The 20,843-nt window shown below is 38.2% G+C and overlaps 1 protein-coding gene across 2 annotated transcripts in view; it reads right to left on the bottom strand.

The window, feature by feature from the left end:
• Positions 1-20,843, bottom strand: part of HELZ (helicase with zinc finger) — an 87,606-nt gene that overhangs the window by 53,443 nt on the left and 13,320 nt on the right. For both annotated transcript variants that reach the window (XM_036394393.1, XM_036394395.2), the window contains exons 2-10: positions 16,778-17,005; positions 15,020-15,056; positions 11,501-11,625; positions 9,309-9,365; positions 8,432-8,480; positions 7,956-8,031; positions 4,003-4,201; positions 2,822-2,929; positions 2,230-2,527 (exon numbers count right to left, since the gene is read on the bottom strand). In XM_036394393.1, the coding sequence (XP_036250286.1) occupies positions 2,230-2,527; positions 2,822-2,929; positions 4,003-4,201; positions 7,956-8,031; positions 8,432-8,480; positions 9,309-9,365; positions 11,501-11,625; positions 15,020-15,056; positions 16,778-16,987 (1,159 nt within the window). In that variant the 5' untranslated portion in view covers positions 16,988-17,005. The remainder of the gene's footprint in view (positions 1-2,229; positions 2,528-2,821; positions 2,930-4,002; positions 4,202-7,955; positions 8,032-8,431; positions 8,481-9,308; positions 9,366-11,500; positions 11,626-15,019; positions 15,057-16,777; positions 17,006-20,843) is intronic.

The following is a 20,843-nucleotide window of genomic DNA, read 5'->3' as shown; positions in this document are numbered from 1 at the left end:
GACAATTTGAATTAGGACAATATGAGACAATGAAGACAAAGAGTTACAGACGTCCAGGTACCTTTTCCTGGGCAGCACGAGCCCAAAAAAGGGCACCCTTTAACAAAGGATTAACCCTTAAAAACAACAGCCTGCTGCATGTTCATACACCTCATACATGATGCACAAATTCCATTCAAACACAGGATTCTATCTGGTCTGTGTCAACTTCTTCCTCTTAATCCTAACAGCGCCTTTGAGGCAGGAAGAAATTAGTTTCTTCTGATATGAGGGCAATAAATTCTTTTTCTCTGAAAGATTTAGGTGTCCTGTGGCTGCTATCTGGTGCAAGTGCCTCATTCCTTTCTTAAAAAAAATATCCCACTTACATAGTTCTTATTTTAACTACAAAAGTTACCTTTTAACTACAAGACTACATTTACTATATTATTAAAATGTTAATACAGCACTACTAATCAATACATCGAAATACATATAGTGAATATCTGCCTAGAGCCAGATAATATTCACTTTACCACAGTGGTGACCTGCCTGAAGACTGCAGTGTCCCTGTGCACACAGAGAGGCAACAAGTGAAGGAAGGAGCTAATGCTGGGGGTGCTACCTCCACCTCACCCATCATGACACAGATCCAGGGCAGTGATGCAGATCCCTTTCCCTTGCCTATTACACACCTCTGACACACACAGCAAAAAGCCCAAGGTTCTGTAGTTACAATTATCTGTAAAGCTCCTAACTCTCTTTCCATTTGAAATAAGTATTAGTGGTGCCCTGCCTGAAGACTTCAGTGTCCCTGTGCACACAGACACAACACAAGGGAAGGAAACAGCAGCACCTGATGCTGGGGGCTGCTGCCTCCACCTCACCCATCAGCTCCATGTGGAATTCAGCTGGAATTCTGCTCTGGGATCTGTGGTTAGGACCTGGTTTAAGGCTCCAGACCAAGACTGGTTTGATAGGAATTCTGACTCTGCAAGTAACTCACGGCTTGGTTCCCTTCTCTTGCCCAGGTTTACAAGGCAAGGACTGTTCTCCACAGGCCCAGTGGTTCAGGAGATCTGTGATCAGCCACGTGCTCCATGGAGATCATGGAAGAGCTCCCACTCCCTGGCAGTGCCATGCCCTGTGCTCCCAGAGATGTTACACCATGCTCTGCCCCCCTGCTCCTGCCTACAGGCACTTGAGGCATCTCAAAAGATCATGATCTTTGGTATTTGCTATTTACAGCTTTGTTCCATGAATGCTGCAAATGTTAATCTGTTACATGGAAATCAAGGCCAGGAATAGAAAACTGCTGTTTTCTTAGCTTCATCTTTTTTCCTTCCTTTTCCCTTTTCTTCTTCTTTCTGCTTGAATCCCAGTGCTACAATTTTGTTTCATTGGTGTTTTTATCTCTCAAATTTTCATTAAAAATTAAAATCCTGTATCCCATCCAATGGCTTACTGCTGAGTGATATAGTGACCTATATTTAGCTCTCTTACACCATAAATCAAAGTGCTTCCTTCTTTTTTTGCACCTCTTCAAACATCTTTCCATTTTCTGTCATTTTTCTCATACTGGAGTTATTTCAGGTTTGAACTGAGAGACACAGATCAGTTTAAGAAACAGATTAAACACAGTAATTTGTAGCTCATTTCTTTATCTGAAAACACAAATATAGTTACACTTTCTTAACATTTTCAAAATTCATGTCAGCAGCAAATTACTGAGTTACAAGCCTATACTCAGCCTCTTGCCTTTGATAAACCTAGTCAGGCATTACAAGAGAAGAAAAAAATACAAACCAACTTCTCAGATAGTCTGTTTTAATTACTGTTTTATTACCCTGTGTATTCTTATGCAGAAACACTTCATTTCTCTAACAACCTTTTCTGACATATTTAATGTCTTCATCAATATAAGAATGTTTATAAAAACATAAACATGTTTTTATAAGGGCAGAACTTCCAGTGCTGCACTCAGACACACACCAAACTAGAAATTCACAGCATTTTAATCACACTTAGGAGCTCTATCCTGACACAAAGTAAGTCATATTCCAATTATCTGCCTGATTTGCACCCTCTGAAGCTTTTGCCCACTATTTCTATTCATATCTATGAAGAACACAACATACAGCACAAAACATTCACGAGCAGACAGAGATGCTGTTCTGCCCAAAACTGAAAAGGAAAGAGATGGCATGAAAGATCTCCACAATAAAAGAAAATAAAGTTTTAGTACATTACCTTCAGTGGAAGCAGCATCAATCATCACTCGTTGCATGAGGACTGGCTCTAATCCAAAGTCAAACACCACAGTTTGGCGAAAAGTCCCAAAGATTTCTGTGTTAAAGGCTATACTGACTTTGTATATATAGTGATCTATTCCATTCTGGACCATCTTTCCTCCTATCCATTCCTGACAGTTTTCTGGAACTTCTTGTGATACCTGGGTAGTGCTGTCTCCAGCAGATATTGCAACGATACTGAAGTGGGGTCGATGGGCATCATACAGCAATGCCACTCGATACAGCATTCTGGCAGGCTGCAAAAGAAAGGCAAAGGCTGAAATACTGAAATTATTCCAGGAGTATCTTCATTTGCAATCAGATTTAAAGGGTTAATGAGAACTATCAGTTTTTCAGGGCAGGTACAGGTCCTGCCTGATTTCCAGCTATCTGGGCAGTTGATACACAATCACCAGAGCTGCTGGGAAAAAAGAAGAGAAGGGATGGTGCTAGGAAGTTTCTCTGTTTTAAGGAAGATGCAACTGAAATCTTAATTACAAAAGGTTATGGGTAGCATTCTAGTTATTACTACTAAAAATAAGTAGTCCTACCTTACATGTGAGAGCAAATGTCCATGTCTGGTGAGACTTTTTGGTGGTGACAGTTACTGAGAGCTCGGGATTATGTTCTACTCTCACTCCTTCTACACATTCACTAAGCTAGATTTCAAAAAAAAGGAAGGTAACATTAAACTTCTACACACAGTGTCAAAACACAAACATTCAGGAAAAGGTAGCATTTTGTTTAATAGAATGAGGAAAGAATGGCTTCCCAGATTGTGCAGGACTCATGCAACTCCCATTCAGGAATTGATGAAAATATGTGCTAATGCAGAGAGACAAGCTAAATCTACCAGATCACACTGTGGAAGTGTAGAATAGAACCATTTAGGGACAATTAACCACAAGACTTGATTTTCAATAAACAACTTAATTGTAAATGTCTAAAGTAGAACAGAATCTCATCTGGAAAAAAGGATCTGAGATACAGTGAGGCCCAGAAGATCTCAGATCTCACTGACATCAACGAGACTATTGAGACAACAGAAAAAAATAAGCAGGCTTTCTACTCTTTTTACTCATCAATGCATTTTGCTGAAGTCCATTTTTCTCAGATTTTAATCAACAATAGATGGACCAAAAACTCCTTAGGGTCAGTGGTCGAATGCCACAAAAAATGTTCCTTCTAATTCCAAAGAGCTGCTAACTTTGATCATATCCATATCCCACACTCCTTGGTACTCAAACACTTCTGAATATTTGGGGGATTGGCTGCTCTTCATACCAGGGCCTGCAGCTGCAGGCAGAGAAAAGGAGCCACATGCAATTAAGAGTATTCCCCACTAAGAGTAGGAGTAAGAGTAGGAGGAAGAGTTAGAGTTTTAGAGTAAGAGTTTTAGAGTAAGAGTATTCCCCACTAAGCTGTCAAACCTTTACCACTTATTCCCCAGTTTAAGAAGTTCTGCCATCTAGTCAGGGAATAGGAACAATACCATGAGACTTGCTGACCCATCCTACACTGGGAATAGTGAATATGCAAAATGAAAGAGCTGTGATTAACCCAAAAATCAGCCTAAGTCTCTCTGCAAAAAGACCCAGGGCAGGATGGAAAGGGGAGCGAGTAGGTTGGACAATTTCTCGATGAGGAGTGATTCGACCAGCTCTGATAGAGCCAAAACCAGGCTCGTGCAAGTTTTAACTGATCACATAGAGAAGCAGGGTATTTTCCTTACCACTTTCTCAGGAGACAAGGAATTCATCCATTTCTCAATGAGGGTTTCCATGTAACTGCCTGAGCACTGCTTGTTCTCCTTCTGCTGTTTCAAGCGGATCAGGCGGGAAGCGTAGCGCTTCTGCCATTCCGTCAGCTCCTCCTGGGAATGTGCTGAAGTACACTGGGCACCATACCTGCAGATCCCTTGCTCTAAAAATCTACATAAAATAGGAAAAAACATTATTAAAAAAAAAACAAACACAATTTTACTTGTAAAACCAGAAGGAGTTTTTAAGTTTCTCTCACAGAATTAAATGCAGTTTAGTCCACGTGAACTAATTTGGAAATATATATATATATTTATACAGCATTTTCTAAAAGAGACAGCAGCTTCTCTCATTGCAAAGCTCAGGAAAATATATAAAAATTCTTCTTAGAAATACAGGGGGATGGAAGTCTTAAGAAATTTCCAGCTTTAAAGAAAACAGAATCAAGTGTTTGTACAGCAATTAACACAAGGAGATCACAGAGCATCCCTGAAATGACTAGGCACTGTATTAATATGCACAAAGCCCCCTGTTAATCAAGGGCAAAGGAAAGATGTAGCATAATTTCTTCCAGTGATTACATTATGAGCTGATAAATACTCAATCAGCAGTTTTTCCTGGAGCAACAGTGACATCACATGGTCCCTTCTACTAAATACACCTCCACAGAAACCTTCAGAAAAAGGTTTAATGCTCCTCTTTGGAAAGGGTCTATTAGTGTAAAAGGATCTATTCTTGCAGACACTAAGAATTTCTTAAGGAAATACATTTTCCACTTAGTGGCATGTGCTGATGCATCGAATTAATGCTATTCCAAAGGCCTGTATACAATTGAAGCATTCTAGTTCTCAGAATTTACTGCAGGTCTGGGCAAATGCCTGTATAATTTGGGGATTATTTTTATAATTTAACTTTGTATTAAAACTATAAACCACAAGGCAGTAGCTGCAGCTCCATCATTCTTCAAAACTGAAGCACTTAAAAAATAGATGACAAAATGAAAATTAAATAGGGGGAGAGATTTAAGTCTGAAGCTACCAGGAAAGCACTGGTTATACAGAATAGAATTTGGCCAGGAGATGCTTTGTTTGTTTGTTTTGTTTGTTTTGCAAAAGGAAACTATAAAAAGTTAATGCAAACATCACATTTTTTATTTCCATACTACATGTGTTATATAATGCGAATTAAACTGTGCACTTTGAGCTGTGAGAGAAAACCAAGCCACCCCTGACTGTGACATTGAAAACCTTGCAGCACAAGTACCTGCACATCTAGGTCACACTTGCATCAGTGGCTATAATTTGATTTAGCCTACACTTTTCCTTTAAGAAATGGACTTGAAAGTTTGCATGGCCCAAATTGTAAACAAAATAAACATGATATATAACATGTCACTAAAGGCCTTCTCAAGCTATGATTCTTAATATATTTGAAATTAAAATGTTTTTTCTTGGCAGTCAATTTCAGTATTCTTTCTGTCAATTTTCCAATTCACCACTGCATTAGAATGCTAAAATACAATTATGAATTTCACTTCCTAAAGTAAATGGAGTGCAAGCATAAAAAATTGCTGACCTGTTCTTATAACCTACATAGCAGATTTAAAATCAAGTGAGCTTCCTTTTCATTATTTAACAGGAAAGCATATTACTTTAAAATTTGTCATCATTATTTAGGTTTTCCAAGATGCTATTGTTCATATTTTTAACACTTTTTTCCCCCTCGATTTTACTTTCTTATTTAACACCTCCTGCAATTCCATAGCTTCATTATCTAGAATAAATATTCTGCACTCCTACTGCTTTATGGCACAGGGGAAAAATAAACCAGACCTTCAAAAATCCATATTCAGTACCTGCAACTGCCTCCTCCTAAGGAACTAAAATCTTCAGTCCCTGCTCAGAATGATGCTGTTCAGAGGGAATTGCTGAGCAAGGCACAATCCTTCTTACTGGAAGGGTTAACAGTGAGCCTAAAGCTCATTACAGCTTCAGTGGAAAAACGTTTCAGAGCAATGGTTGGAAACATGGGATAGATGTTACTCAACAAAAGATCACCACAAGCTAAAAATTGTAAATATCTGCTTTTTTGAAATTGCTGAATAAGCACCAGACATGATTAAGAGTCAAGAAGAGTTGCCAAGATTTAGCATCTCTAGAAAATCATGCCAAAAGTAGCTCAAAATCAGCAGTTCAGTCATGCCATTTAAAAAGCAGGTCAGAGCTTTTGAAAATAATTTGCATTAGTTACATAAATGGCAGAATCAAATGCATAATGATGGTTCTTCCCCATATATATTAATACATTTTTATGTAAAGCAATGACAATTAACAACACAAAGTGCAGGCAATATTGACCAGATGATTGGAAAAGACAAGGAGAAACACCAATACAAGCCACTGGATCTTCTTTGTGTATCTGACTTTATGCAAAAGGGAAAATAATGAGATCTGAGGGAAATTCTGGGCTTTTTATCTGAAGACAAAGCCCATCTAGCAACAAAGTTCATTTATCAGGAGGCAGCACTGAAACTTGACTGTGCTTCAGTCTGCTTACACTGCTGCCTGGGGAACCTTCACACCTCTGAAATCACCCAAAGCAGAAAAGGTAGGGGAGAGAGAAAGACAGATGCTGACCTGCCACTAGAAAAATGCCCCTCAAACCACTGTATTATGAAAACTGAGTTAGTGATTCCATTCTATAAACTGAAGTGCTGCTGGATAAACTGACCCTTCCAAAAACCTGTGAACAGGTCAACTCCTGTTCTAACAAGCACAGGAAACAAGCACCTCCACTTTCCTGGCCTCTTCAGCATTCTGTCAGCAGGTGAATGAAAGAGGAACCATTCTGCTCCCTTGCAGGGGGTTAAGCAAAGAGATAACTTTTACAGTGTGTATTTCTCACTGCTCTTACCTTTTACAGAGTGTGTACTCCTTGTTGTTCTTACTTTTTACAAAGTGTGTACTCCTCACTGCTCTTATTACAGAGTGTGCATCCCTCACTGCACTTACCTTTTACAGAGTGTAAAATCCTCACTGCTGTACCTTTTACAGAGTGTAAAATCCTCATTGCTCTTACCTCTAACAGAGTGGTGTGCATCCCTCACTGCTCTTACCTTTTACAGAGGGTGTACTCCTCACTGCCCTTACCTTTTACAGAGGGTGTACTCCTCACTGCCCTTACCTTTTACAGAGGGTGTACTCCTCACTGCCCTTACCTTTTACAGAGTGTAAAATCCTCATTGCTCTTATCTTTTACAGAGTGTAAAATCCTCATTGTTCTTATCTTTTACAGAGTGTAAAATCCTCACTGCTCTTACCTTTTACAGAGAGTGTACTCCTCACTGCTTTACCTTTTACGAAGTGTGCATTCCTCACTGCTCTTATTACAGAATGTGCATCCCTCAGTGCTTTACCTTTTACAGAGTGTGCATCCCTCACTGCACTTACCTTTTACAGAGTGTAAAATCTTCACTGCTCTTACCTTTTACAGAGTGTGTGTTTCTCACTGTTCTTACCTTTTACAAAGTGTGTATTTCTCACTGCCCTTACCTTTTACAAAGTGTGTGTTTCTCACTGCCCTTACCTTTTACAAAGTGTGTATTTCTCACTGTTCTTACCTTTTACAAAGTGTGTATTTCTCACTGTTCTTACCTTTTACAAAGTGTGTGTTTCTCACTGCCCTTACCTTTTACAGAGTGTGTGTTTCTCACTGCCCTTACCTTTTACAAAGTGTGTATTTCTTACTGTTCTTACCTTTTACAAAGTGTGTATTTCTTACTGTTCTTACCTTTTACAAAGTGTGTGTTTCTCACTGTTCTTACCTTTTACAAAGTATGTATTTCTCACTGTTCTTACCTTTTACAGAGTGTGTGTTTCTCACTGCCCTTACCTTTTACAAAGTGTGTATTTCTCACTGCCCTTACCTTTTACAAAGTGTGTATTCCTCACTGCTGGTGACGCCCCTGGGAGGGGGGCGGAAGTGCCAACCATCCCGTGACCCTGCCAGGACAGAACCGTGGTCATTTCTCAATTCTCAGTTTTCCAGTCAGACAGCAACTGCTCAGGGATCCACATCTCTGAGCATCAACCCAAGATGTATCTGAACAGAAGCAAAATTAACCCCCCCCAAACTGATTTACAATGCATGACAAGCTCATTTAGAGCAAAGGCGGTGAAGGTGGATTTCAAACCACCTGCAGAAGGCAGCAGGCTCTGATACAGCCCTCTGGTCAATAAACAGAAACTTCTGCCTCCAAATTCAGTCAACATTGAGATAATTCTACCTCACTGGGGCTCATCACAACAGTCAAGCCCCTTTTTTGCTTTTTGCCTGCAATGTAGCACTGAGCATTCAGCAGGATCCAAGGAAATGATGTAGCTTTAAAATGGAGTTACATACCTTCTTCTAAATCTTCTACATGATATCCTGACGGTACTTTACCAGCTGCCTACAATTATATAAAAAAGCCCACAGTTATAAAGGAACACAAATAAATTTCATCACAAGAACTGCTGTCAAAATGGGTTTTAGAAAAATTATTACAAAAACATCATTCATAGGTTGAAATTACTTCCAGTGACAAACCCTGCTGATAACAGGGATTCTGATAATAACAGGAATTCTGACAGGAACACCAAGTCAACTGGTTAGAAAAAAATTTTAAAGATTTTTACAAGACCAAATTCCACACTGAGATCAACTTAACATGGACTGCAGTGACTTTCTGAAACACCAAAAACTAAACTACATTGATAAGTCTTTCAGCTTTCAATCTACATCAAAAATAAAGCTCAATTAAATAACTAAGCATAAGGAAAAAAAGGAGAGGGGACAATTTAATCAGCAGACATGGGTTTGACCTCCAGTACAAAAAAAAAAAAGAAAGGAAAAAAAAAGGTGGTTAAGAAGGTATTTATAATCTTTAAAAATTTCTGAAGCCATGTTTATTACTTCAGACTAATTTCCAACAGAGAAAAATGTGATAGATAAATAAATAAATACTGCAGATTTATTCCAAATACTTGGAATTCTTTCTACTTGCTACTTCAGGAATCAACAACCTATTAGCATTATTTTTTATTTTCTCATCCATCCTGCAAGACTCTGACGAAAAGTTCCTGAAGAGGCTGGTGGGTAAAGACCAACACAGCAGAAACAATAATTTTTGAACCAGCCTGTTCCCAGTGAGCCTGGATCTCCTGGGACACATGGAAAGCAGCCCTCCAGCTGCTTCAGGTACTGCTCATTATTTTCCCAATAATATCCTCATCATTACCTCTGTTTCAGCAAGAAGTGTTTTCAGTCGTGTGAGATCTTTAGTTACCATCCCGTTCTGGGGGCAGAAAGAATATTAATTATTGAACACATAAACCTTCATTATTGCATTAAACCACAGCAACCAAGTTCATTTCCCCCTCAACACCAGGAGAACAAAAATGAATTTGGCTTACAGCACCAATTTTAAATGACGCTAAATAAAACTGAGAAAACATTGTGGTGAGGAAGGGAATTCTACACGGGCCAAACCAGCACTAGACTTACAGCAAGTATCAATACAGGACAATTCAGGAAAGCAACACATTAAGAAGAACTTGAGGAAAAAATATATCATGGTTACTGCAACACTTCAGCTCTGAAGAATTATTATAATACTCCTTCACTGCTGTTGCAGTGATGGATGAATTTCTTTTTAAGGATCTACTTTACAGATCACTAATTTCTGCACCTCCATAATAACTCTTCCTGCTCTGATGTAGACTGTAATTTTTGGAGTTTTCCCTCAAAAGCAAAGATTAGCCATGTCGTACTGCATAGTCAAGAACAACTGAAGTAAAAATCTTTCAAAACTGAATTTATGTGAAATACATAGGTATTTGTAACAATTTCACACTCTTGTAAGTCAAAACTTTGATTAAAGAAACCCAGACCTGTGGGGTTCATTTCAATAATCTCTTGCAGAAATTTAATTAATTGCTACTACATTTGTTAGACTTCTCCACATTCAGACTGTGCTACTGAGCAGGAGAAATTACTCTTTGCTGAAAACTTACACACTTAACAATCCTCACACTTAGGCTTTTTCAAGAATGATTTTTCACTTTTTCAGCAGAAGGCTGAAAATTTCACTTGTTGAGCTCAAATGTAATAGAGCAAAAAAACATTACCAAGAATCATTCTCTTCAGCCACTGGGGAGGAAACTGGATGGATTCCAACTCTTCAATAAATTCATTCCAAAACTTTGTTTCACTTCTTCTTTCAGACAATGGCACAGTCAGTAAATCAGCTGCTGATTTTAATATTCCTACTGAAAACAACTGTGTCTAACAACCTAGTGCTTGTAAAAACCTCTCAAACCCTGCTTTGGGATGACACTCTGGAACTCTATACAAAGGTACCTTTATTTGCACAACAACAGCTCAAAACAAGGGCACTCCACATTCCCTGCAATAAGACTATTTTACTAATTTTTCCTGAAGGCAAGTTTCCTTCAACCTCACCAGGAATTTTTCAATGAAATGTTTTTTCATGAGAAAACAGCTAAACAAAGAAAAAAAAAACCCTTTCTTTATGTAAAAATAGCCAATGGCTGGGGGGAAGGGAATTCAGGATACAGACCAGACAGACAAACAGAACTCTCAAAAACAACCTCCTGATTCAGTTCAGCAGGATCCAATCTCAAGGTAAGAGGCTCTCCTGCAAGTTTCTGATGTCACACATTCCCCTCAGTCTGACTAAGCTGTGACCACGTTTCTGGGTGTATTAATTCCAGCAGTTCCTGCTGCTCAACTGTTCATGCCTATTTAATCCAGACTATAGAAATTAAAAGAAGACTTCTTTAGAGGCTTACATATGTCCCTCATTTCCCCATATAAGTAGTCACATAAAAGTCTGAAGTTACTTACATGTCTGGGGTTAAAAGCATCTTTACAAGTTTGAACAGTTCAAGAGTAAAATAGAAGCTTTGAACTCAAACCTTTATCTTCATCTTGAAATGTAAAGCTTTTTTCTTTTCCTGAAAAGCTTTTTATGCTGTCTTACAAGTTATCGTGGGCCAGTTATTTAAAAGTCCAATCAATATTTTTTCCTGCTTTAATGGATAGAAATCCTGAAGTCCATACAAAATGGGGTCAGGTACAATTTAGAATAAGCAAGGAAAAGTTTGAGATTTATATCTTATTCTTGCCAATCACAAATACGCAAATTTATTTTACATTCCCTGAGGATTCAGGGCCAGCAAAGAAAAAACTTTTCAAAATCACAACACTCTGAAACACTGGTTATGCAACAACCTGGCATCCTGGTGATGTATGTGTGCCCATATATTTATCATTGCCACACAAACCATTTTTGTTGCAAGCTGCCAGTGAAACATATGTTCGGAAGTTTGTTATTAAACAGATTTTTTTAGAAGAAGGAAATACAAAATTGTTTCTTTAAATGATGTAGATTGCAGCAAACCCACTTACCAGTGATTCCCCCATCAGTGATTTGGAAAGAACATTAGACACAATTTGCAGCTTCCCTTTGAGATGCATGCAGCAGAGCACTGCCCGGAGAGATCCATCGCCCTTGGCCAGCCCCTCTCCCAGCACTGCAACACAAATCAGCCACTATTACCCTCAGCACAATTACCCTCCATTTCAGTCATACATACAGTTTTCCCTCACCCTTAACAAGAAAACAAAGTCTGAAGCTCAGGTTAAATCCATGGCTTGTTGGATGTAAATTAAATATCATGTGCTGTTGTCTAATATTAACTTGAAGCTTGTCTCCCACCAGCTCATAAATATTGCACATGAGCTCAAAAAAGGTTGTCATGTTTACATGCTAAAATAGACATAAATTAAATATGGGAAGGGTAAACTCAAATATCTGACACAGACACAAAGGACCTCCTCTCACAGAAAGGGTAAAAAAGAAATAGCAACCAACAACCTCTCAGTAACACAAACATGCTCAGGAAGATCCATTCATGCTCACAAAACACATGCCCTGTCGTTTCCAAAAATAGCCAACCTCCTCATGGGCAATTCCTGCTCCTCTAAAAGGCCTTTTATTCACTTATGCTGCAAAGTGTGGCATATAGGAACGATTGTCTGAGCCCAGAAATTTACAGGCTCCCTGTAACAGAAAACTTTCTGAATGCTTCCTAGCACGGGATCAGCAGCGAGCAGTGCCAAGGAGCCACTTTCTGAGCACTTCCAGCAGGGACAGGATTTATTTCACCATACAGACGTGCTTCAGACAAGCTGCAACAACACTTAATCACACGTGTTACCTGTCCACAAAATGCAATGGCAGAGTGACTAAAAAGCTTAGCAAGCTAAGTGTGTGAATTGAAAAGAAGGCTGGACAGTTGTTGAAAATTAAGGAATCGTAGAATAACTGTTATTGCAAGCAACATCAACATCTGTGTTTATACTGCTACTCATGCAGATGCAAACAGCCCCTCTCAGTGCTAACAGGAATTTCACATTCACCACAACTTCAGGATTACATTTTAGAATAATAAATCAAAACTCCTCACTCAACAGACGTTCACGTCGTTAACAGAAATTGCATGAAATTGCATGAAAGACTCAATAAATAAATAGTCCCACAAAACATTTGAATAAAAACAACTAGGCATCTCTTCAAACTGCAATGGTAACTAAATCTGTTTTCATAAAGTGCCTCAAAGACTACTCTGAATTCGCCACTCTGATAGTACAGACCACATTGCTAAAAATAGAACTTACTTCCCAAATCAGAAGCAGAAGCACCAAAAATAGCTTTAACATGTCTGACAGCTTGCTATTTTTATCTCAAAGATTAAATCTCCAATTAATATATTCCATAGATATAAAGATATAAGATATAAATCTCCAATTATTATATTTCATATCATTATCTGCATAATATCACCCAGCTAAAACATACAGTTGCACATAAAAAGTTGCAACACATTAAGCACTATCTCTTGGGAAAGATTTGTGGAGTAATTTAACAGTTTTTAAGTTATCACCATTCCCTGTAAGACTGCAAGCAGCACATAGAAGAACATGTAAAGAACTATAAAGAACACTATTTCTCCAGCTATTCCAGAAAACCCTGATCATTCCGGTTCAAATAAAACCATCACAGCTGTGCAACATGTCAAGTCTTGTAAAAGGCAGAGCAGCAGCTTGAATAAAGCTTTGCCCATTATAAAAAGCCTGTGAGTACCAAGGAGTGTGAGTATCAAGTAGTCCATGCTAAGGTAGTTTCTTCCCAACAATAATTCAAACATAAAACCAAAACTAAGACCTACTGGGATCATAAATGCAGATACTCCAAATGTCAGCTGCTGGGCTACAATTGATAACCACACATCATGGAGAACCACAAGCAAATCATTCATTCATATATTCATAAAAATATGGTATATGTGTACATATAAATACATAAACACATACACAACACTTTTATCTACATATATAAATATGGCATTAGTAAGTTCAAAACTGTCCTCAGTTTTAGATCTGGGAAACAATATGTGCAGAATATGCTGGCATGAATGAAGTAAATTAACATCAATCTGGATGCTATTTCTTTGTTAACTAATATACATTTAAAGGCTGTTTTTTCTACTTAATTTTAAAAAGGAAGATAGACATCAATGGTCCTGTTCCACCCACTTCTATGCCTGTCCAGTGAGAGATGACAAGCAGTCACCATGACAGTTCCTTTGAGATACTGACAACTGGCACACACACCAAGAGAAGTTCCACAGATGAAAGTCACCCCTGTCCCCCATGACAAAGCCATCAGAGCTCATTGATGAGAACACTGTTCATTAAAAACAGCATTCTCCCTCCTACCTCCTTTAACCATCATTCAGCTTTCCATATGTCTCTCACTTTTATTTGCCGTCATGAAAGACAACTCTGAAGTTAGAATATTACACCCTTATAGCACACATCAATAAGCTAAAAGAAATTATTTCAAAATTTCAGACTATTTCCAGAATTATACTGATTAAGCAACAATAAAACTTTTTTTAAGTGTTAAACTTTAATTTTATGCCTACAGAAAGCAAGTTTATTTTTCTTAGTCAATTTTTATGGACCTTCACAAGCAGCCTGCAGAGCCCCACAAATTCCCCAAACTATGATTTGACTCTCAACAAAGACAAGCACATTAAAAAAACCCCAAAACAATAAAAACCCACCAACCCAGAAAGGAACAATTTAAAGATTATCATTGCTAGCACAGGAATGTCAGAAGAGTAGATCACGGCCTGTGCAACAGAACTGTCACCTGAAAAAATTCCTTTAACGTTCAGGAGTAGTTAAAGGATTAAAACCAGAAGGTGGGATCTACCCACCTTTTCTTTCCAAATCTAACTGATAAACTCTGTTCCAACACTCTGCAAACCCAGTGAGTTCTCAGTGAATTTTGAATAATTTGCATTATAAATGAACAACAGAGGATTAGGAATTTTTGAAATTCCTTCAAAAATACCCAAAGTGAGCAAGGCAGTGGCACATGAAAGGCTCGACTTCAACGTGACATAGGCACATTTGGAAGCTTTAACAAATGTGCATCATCTTGATTTTCTCTGAACTAAGTCCCAAATGCAAACCAAAATATCCACCATGTCCCTGGGAAGAAAGGCAGAACAATCAGCTGTCTTTGTGTCTTTGTGAGAATCCTGATATTATCAACTCTTCCTACATTTGTGCACTAAAATAACTATTAGCCAAATAGCACCACTGAGCCAAAGACATGTATTTGAGTCCTGGGACTTGAGTAAGAGCTGAAAAATAGTGAGATCTCTCTTTAGGGAAAAAAAAAAAAAAGGGAAAAAAAGAAAAGGCAGAAAAAGTATTATAAAGCAGATACATAATTTTAAATAGGGAAAAAACCACTGTTAGCACACTAACAAATATTGGGCATCAGTTTTAAAAATTCAGACAACTGACTGCAATTCATAACACTATGTAATAAAAAAGAAATAAGCATACCATGCCTACAGTCTTCATCTGCTTGCCCATACTTTTTCTGAAAGGTAAAACATGAAAAGTTTAAAAATAGCATTATTCCAGTTAGCATAAACAACTACATGCTTGAATTACAAGTTTTTAAAAACTTTTTAGAAACCATTACCTTGTCTTTTCCTGGGTAGAACATGTAAAGAACATAAGTCATACGTCAATTATAATATAATTAATTCTTAGAATTAAGACTAATTTCTGACTTTTTCTCCAATTCTCAGTTAAAATGCTGACTTTTTCTCAAATTCTCAGCATGTGGACATTTTAAAATAGGAGCCTGAATGGGCAAAGGTGTGTGTGTTATATGTTTGTGGTTGGCTCACAACACCTAGGAAAAAATATAAAACTTAACTCTCAAGACACTGGTTTTTAATCTTGCACTAATATAGTAATGTTCAAATTTTAAGATATTATTTTATTCTGTCTTTTCAGTGGTGATTTTAAAGATTACTTTGTTTAGTAAAACAAGAAGGAAAATTTGGATTGTTTCCCTCTTTTAAGACTTCATGTATCTATGTAATCAAGTCTTTAATAGGAAGGTTTTGATTTCAAGTGTTTTTCCAAAGTCCCTGCAGACTCACTGCAATAATATGATGAACAGCCACATAGGTGCCTTAGAGGATTTTCAAAGAGTGATGTCAGAAATGTATTAAATAATCCAAGCACCAATTGGCTTACAGAAATAATTTTTGAGAGGTCAGGTCTGTGATAAGACAACTTCTATTAGAAAATCCAACCTCATTTATTTGTGAATCTCTTCCCCTGAGGAGCTATAAGTCACTTCTTCATTTAAGAGGTTTCCTAATTCTTATTTTGCACACTGAATAGTCCAATCCAGCTATTTATTTAAAGAATGCTTAAAAACATCAGATGGGCAAGATTTGTCTTAAAGCTGCCCAGCAAGGTCTTGTGACTTGGCCAAACTTTTTCCACCTGGGATGAAACTGCTCCTACTCAATATATGAGGATTTGGAGTGGACAAGGCAGCTGTAAATCTGCAATAACATTTCAGAAAGGTAAGAAAAAGCAGGTTGTAGGTTTATTCGTAAGCACTGAAATGTCCTTTCCTTTAAGAAAGGAAGCTCTGATGCTTTAAAGGAAGGACACAATTTTGGCAATGGGGTCACCTGTAATTCAGGGTTATGCCTCTTGCTTTGCATTTACAAACCTTTACAAGAGCCATTTTCACCTTTTGCCAGAGTCTAAAAGTTACATCTTTCACCAGATATGCTCTAGCCTAGCCTTGGAAAGCTGGGATTAAGCATAAAAAGACTTATTTTAGGCCTATGAAAATAAAGCTAAAGCAGGTATGGACCAGCTACCTAGATTCTGGCATTTCTAACTTTCTTTCTTGGTGTTTTTATTTGCAGAAACTTTAATTTGATGCTCTTAAAAGAGAAGGTAATCTGGTATGTAATTCAGCATATGTACCTTAACTCAGGTATTTTGTCTTCCTGGAATATATACATATATTTTTTAAATGTTTAAAGTATTTTTCCTTATTTGTTTAGAAAACTCTGATTGAGACCCAAACCAAGAGGTTCAAATCCTGAAAAATAAATAGATCAGGGAGAGCTACAAGACAGAAGCCTCATAGATGCTATAGCAAGAAGGATTCTGTGGGCAGAGCAACATGCCAAAAATTCTGAGTGGTATTTAAATCTTGACAATACAAGATATTTGACTTTTCTTTCCAGTTCACTAGACACTTTAAAGAGTCACACTCACAAGTTGTAAAAAGGAAGCAATTCTATACAGAAGAGTCTCGATTTTGATGCGGTCGAGTTCTGCCTGGCAGGGCTCCGGGAGGTGAGCTGGGGGGTACTGGCTGAGGGAAAGGAGAGCCTCTGTGCAATGCTTCACTGCCACTTCATAATCCTGCTGCTTAAGGGATTCACATGCTTGTTCACATGCCTTCTCTGGTCTTCTGTCTGCCATGACTCAGGGACAGAAATCCTAGAGCGGGGGCAGAGGGGATGATAAAACGTTGGTTAGCTGTGGAATGGCACTGACAACTTGCCAACCAACTTCCATTCCCGTCTCAAGGTGCTGTATCACATCCCCCTCGTGCTGTGCCATCACATTTCCTACACCAAGCTTCTCACTAACTGATTTCTTCCCAGGCTTTTCTCCCAGCTCTCGGTTTTGATTCTAATTCAAGAAGGTACTTAAAGCCCATGACTGATTTTAAGAATGTAAGCAGGGGTTTCAAATTTTCAAGTCAGCATGGATTTAAGCAGAGGCTTTTGGCTCTTCAGTGGCACCATGACCTTTGCTTTGGAAGGAACACAACTCATCCCCTAAGTGCTGTCTCTGAGCCTGCAGCCATGTACTCCACAACACCTTCTCTTCCAAGCACTTCTCACCTACACTTGGGAGGAGGAGACATTTTCTCTGGGTGAAGCACAACAAGGATGGACAGGGAAGGACAGGAAAACCAGGGGGTCAACAGCAAACCAACCACTTGTCTCTTCCTTCTGCTGCATTAGCTACATTTATAGCTGACAAAGTCTAGATACCCCTGCCACACCAACACCTTTGTGCAGAACTTCTTAAATGATTTCAAAGTACATATTTGGGGGGATTGAGACTGTTAGAAAAAATTCTATCCACAGACAGACATTATCTGCCAATAAACTAAGACAAATGGTTATCCACATCTGAACTACCAGCAGAAGAGCAAAGCATTTCTGTAATCCCTGACCACATTCTCCCTTCATTGACATATTTAAATACATGACACAATCCCTAGAGACACTGCACATTAAAGCTGACTTCACAAAAATGGGTTCTGATAACTGAAAGAGGAAAAATCTTATGAGTTCTTGTTTTTGCTTTTAGCAAGCAGCATATTGTCAATATTTCTGATTAGAGACCAACTATTACTATTAATTGTCTCAAATAATACTTTTAGTCCACTTTAAAAATTCACTGTTAAAAGCTTTCTTTTTACTTAGCATTTTCCAATTTTCAACCAAAGGTAAAGTAACTTCAAGAATTTCAAGTCAAACAAATGCATTTTACTCTTACGAAAAATAATCCATTATCCCACTTTTCCCATTAACACATACCTAAGCCAACATTCAGAAGAAATGTAAACAACTCTTTTCATATATTGTACAACATAGTATTCTATGTGTTCCTTTCTGCTCTTAAATTTCCATCCAGTATCAAAATAATTACATAAAGGAATATTGATTTTTCAAGACTTAAACCAGCTTCCCTTTTAAAACACTAATATAAAAATTTCTCGTTTACAACAAATAAAAAAATCTTCTCTAAAATGAAGGAATGCGAGCATGAATATTTTGCAGTTATCCTGGTACAAATCTGTGACGTGGGCCTCTTCCTTAATAACAGCCTTACAAAATATTACCTCATTCATCCAGATATTTCTTTTTCTGCTAAAAATAAGTCTGCACTTTCAAACAATAGAAGCAGGCAAGTAGGTTTTGCATTTCCATACATATGAGTAAATTCATTCATGAGGTAATTCTATTAAAGATTCTGCTGGATCACTTAGCACAGATTTTCAATTACATAAATGTTAGGTATTCTTAAGCTGTGTATGCAAGGATCTTTTCTAGATACAACTAAAAATTGCACTGGTTTCCACTTCACTACCATTTTAGGCCACTGTGTATTTCACAAATCTAGGATCTGCTTCCACAGTGACACGACAGTTAATTGATGTTTTTCTCATGTACATTCTGTTTTCCTCCGAAGGGACTGAAAATAGAGGACTCCATGAACTCTGCTGTACTTTTGATTTCCTCACTTCCTGGCTGACATATAACCAAAATTCCTTTGACCAAAAGGCTGAGCAGAGCTTCTGTGTGTTTATTCCCAAAGAGCTGATTAAACACAGATCCCATCCTAAGTGACCTGGCCAGCACAGCTGACAGATTTGAAACCCTTCTCCTCCAACATGGCACCATGAAAAAGACAAAGATGTTTCTTATCAATTGCCTTATGCTGACTGGCTGAAGAAATACAGAACTCAGCTGTTTGAGAAGCTGGATTTTACACACCAAGCAGTGCCCACACAATTTCTCTGGTTAATTTGAAGACTCCAGAGCACTTCAGAGGATATAAGTGAAGCTAAACTGAGCTAAATCCTCTGAATTAAGTGGAAACATGAGCAGTAAGGACCAAGCTGGATAGCTGGCTTGGATAACTGAGTCACACCAGTGATATTTCAGAGTGTGAAAAATCCACCAAAATCACAGTACATGGGACACAATGATAGATAAGGAGCCACTGCAGTATAAGTTGTTTGGAAAAAAAATCAAATTATAACAAACAAAACCAGTATGTGGACAACATATGGAAAATGATGCACTCAGGCTCTCAGATTTCATTTCAATCCCATCTATAGCCATACAAGCAGACTCAAACATGCACATTTATTAGGCAATTGTGCCATCTACTTCAGACTCCAGTCCAAGTGCTCTACACTGTTCCTTGGAGTCACCTGATTTTTCCTGCTGACTTCAGAAACCTTTTTTTCTAGTTTTGGTACCCTAAATCAGCAACTGAGACTTGTGAACATGAATTACAACCATTTCTTAACATCTGGTCTGTTGAAGTACCTGACTTACCTCCATTTAAAACCACTCAGAGCAGTTCCTAAGTCCCAGCAGGAGCAGGAATGTGATTTTCCCCTCTGCTGGGCACTGCTGATGCCCCAGCTCAAGTCCAGTGCCCAGTTCTGGGCTCCTCTTCAAGAAGGGCATCAAGGCCGAAGAGGGAGCAGGGCTGGGGAAGGGGCTGGAGCACCAGTGGGACCAGGAGCAGCTGAGGGAGCTGCTGGGGCACAGCCTGGAGAAAAGGAGGCTCAGGGGGGACCTTCTCAATCCCTACAATGTCTGCAAGGAGGTTGTGGCCAGGTGGGGGTCGGGCTCTGCTCCCTGGGAACGAGTGACCAAACAAAAATGGCCTCAAGCTACACCAAGAGAGGTTTAGGTTGGATAGGAGGAAAAACTTCTTCACTGGAAGAGTGGTTAAGCACTGGAAAGGGCTGCCAAGGGAAGTGATGGAGTCACCACCCCTGGAAGTGCTCAAAATACAAGTGCACTTCACAATAGAGTTTAGTTGGCACAGTGGCATTTGGTTAAAGGCTGGACTCAATGTTCGAGGTCTTTTCCAACCTTAAAGTATTCATGGAATCATTAACAGCCAAGTAGCGAAGGCACTTGTTAAAATAAAATTATTTTGTTAAAAGAAATTTATTTTCAGTTCTACAGATCTTTATTTTCAAGATTTCAGGCATAAAATTGGAATTTCTAAGAGAAGAATTTATTAAAATTAAAACTGAAAGCTGAAGTGTCACATATTCCCAACTCTCTTTGCAAAACTGAGCAAATTACTTATGAGCTTCACTTCTGTCTGCAAAACTGAAATTAAAATACTATCATGTAACAGAACAAACATCAGGATTATTCATTTTCTCAAAGAGACCTTAAAAACCACATGCCGAAAGACTTCTAAATTCAATTCTGAGAAGTAATTTATCCTCCAGTGAAGTTTAATACATCTTCGAAATCTTGAAGAACCAGTAAAGAGGCATATTCCCACTATCCAAAGTTGCATATCTAAAACAGGTAGACATACCTAGGAAATGATATATATAAATATATAATCTGGCATCATACTTTGTACCTTAAAAAAAACTCCTGCCTTTAAGTAGAAGAGAACTTACTGAACTTGCATTTCATTGAAAGCCAAGTTGTACTCAGCTTATCTTCCACAAAATATTATTTCAAAGACCTGGTTAGTTCCAACTGGTGTAACT

This window comes from Molothrus ater, chromosome 19 (genome assembly GCF_012460135.2).
Source record: "Molothrus ater isolate BHLD 08-10-18 breed brown headed cowbird chromosome 19, BPBGC_Mater_1.1, whole genome shotgun sequence".
Classification (NCBI taxonomy): domain Eukaryota; kingdom Metazoa; phylum Chordata; class Aves; order Passeriformes; family Icteridae; genus Molothrus; species Molothrus ater.
This window is presented reverse-complemented; position numbering and strand designations above follow the sequence as displayed.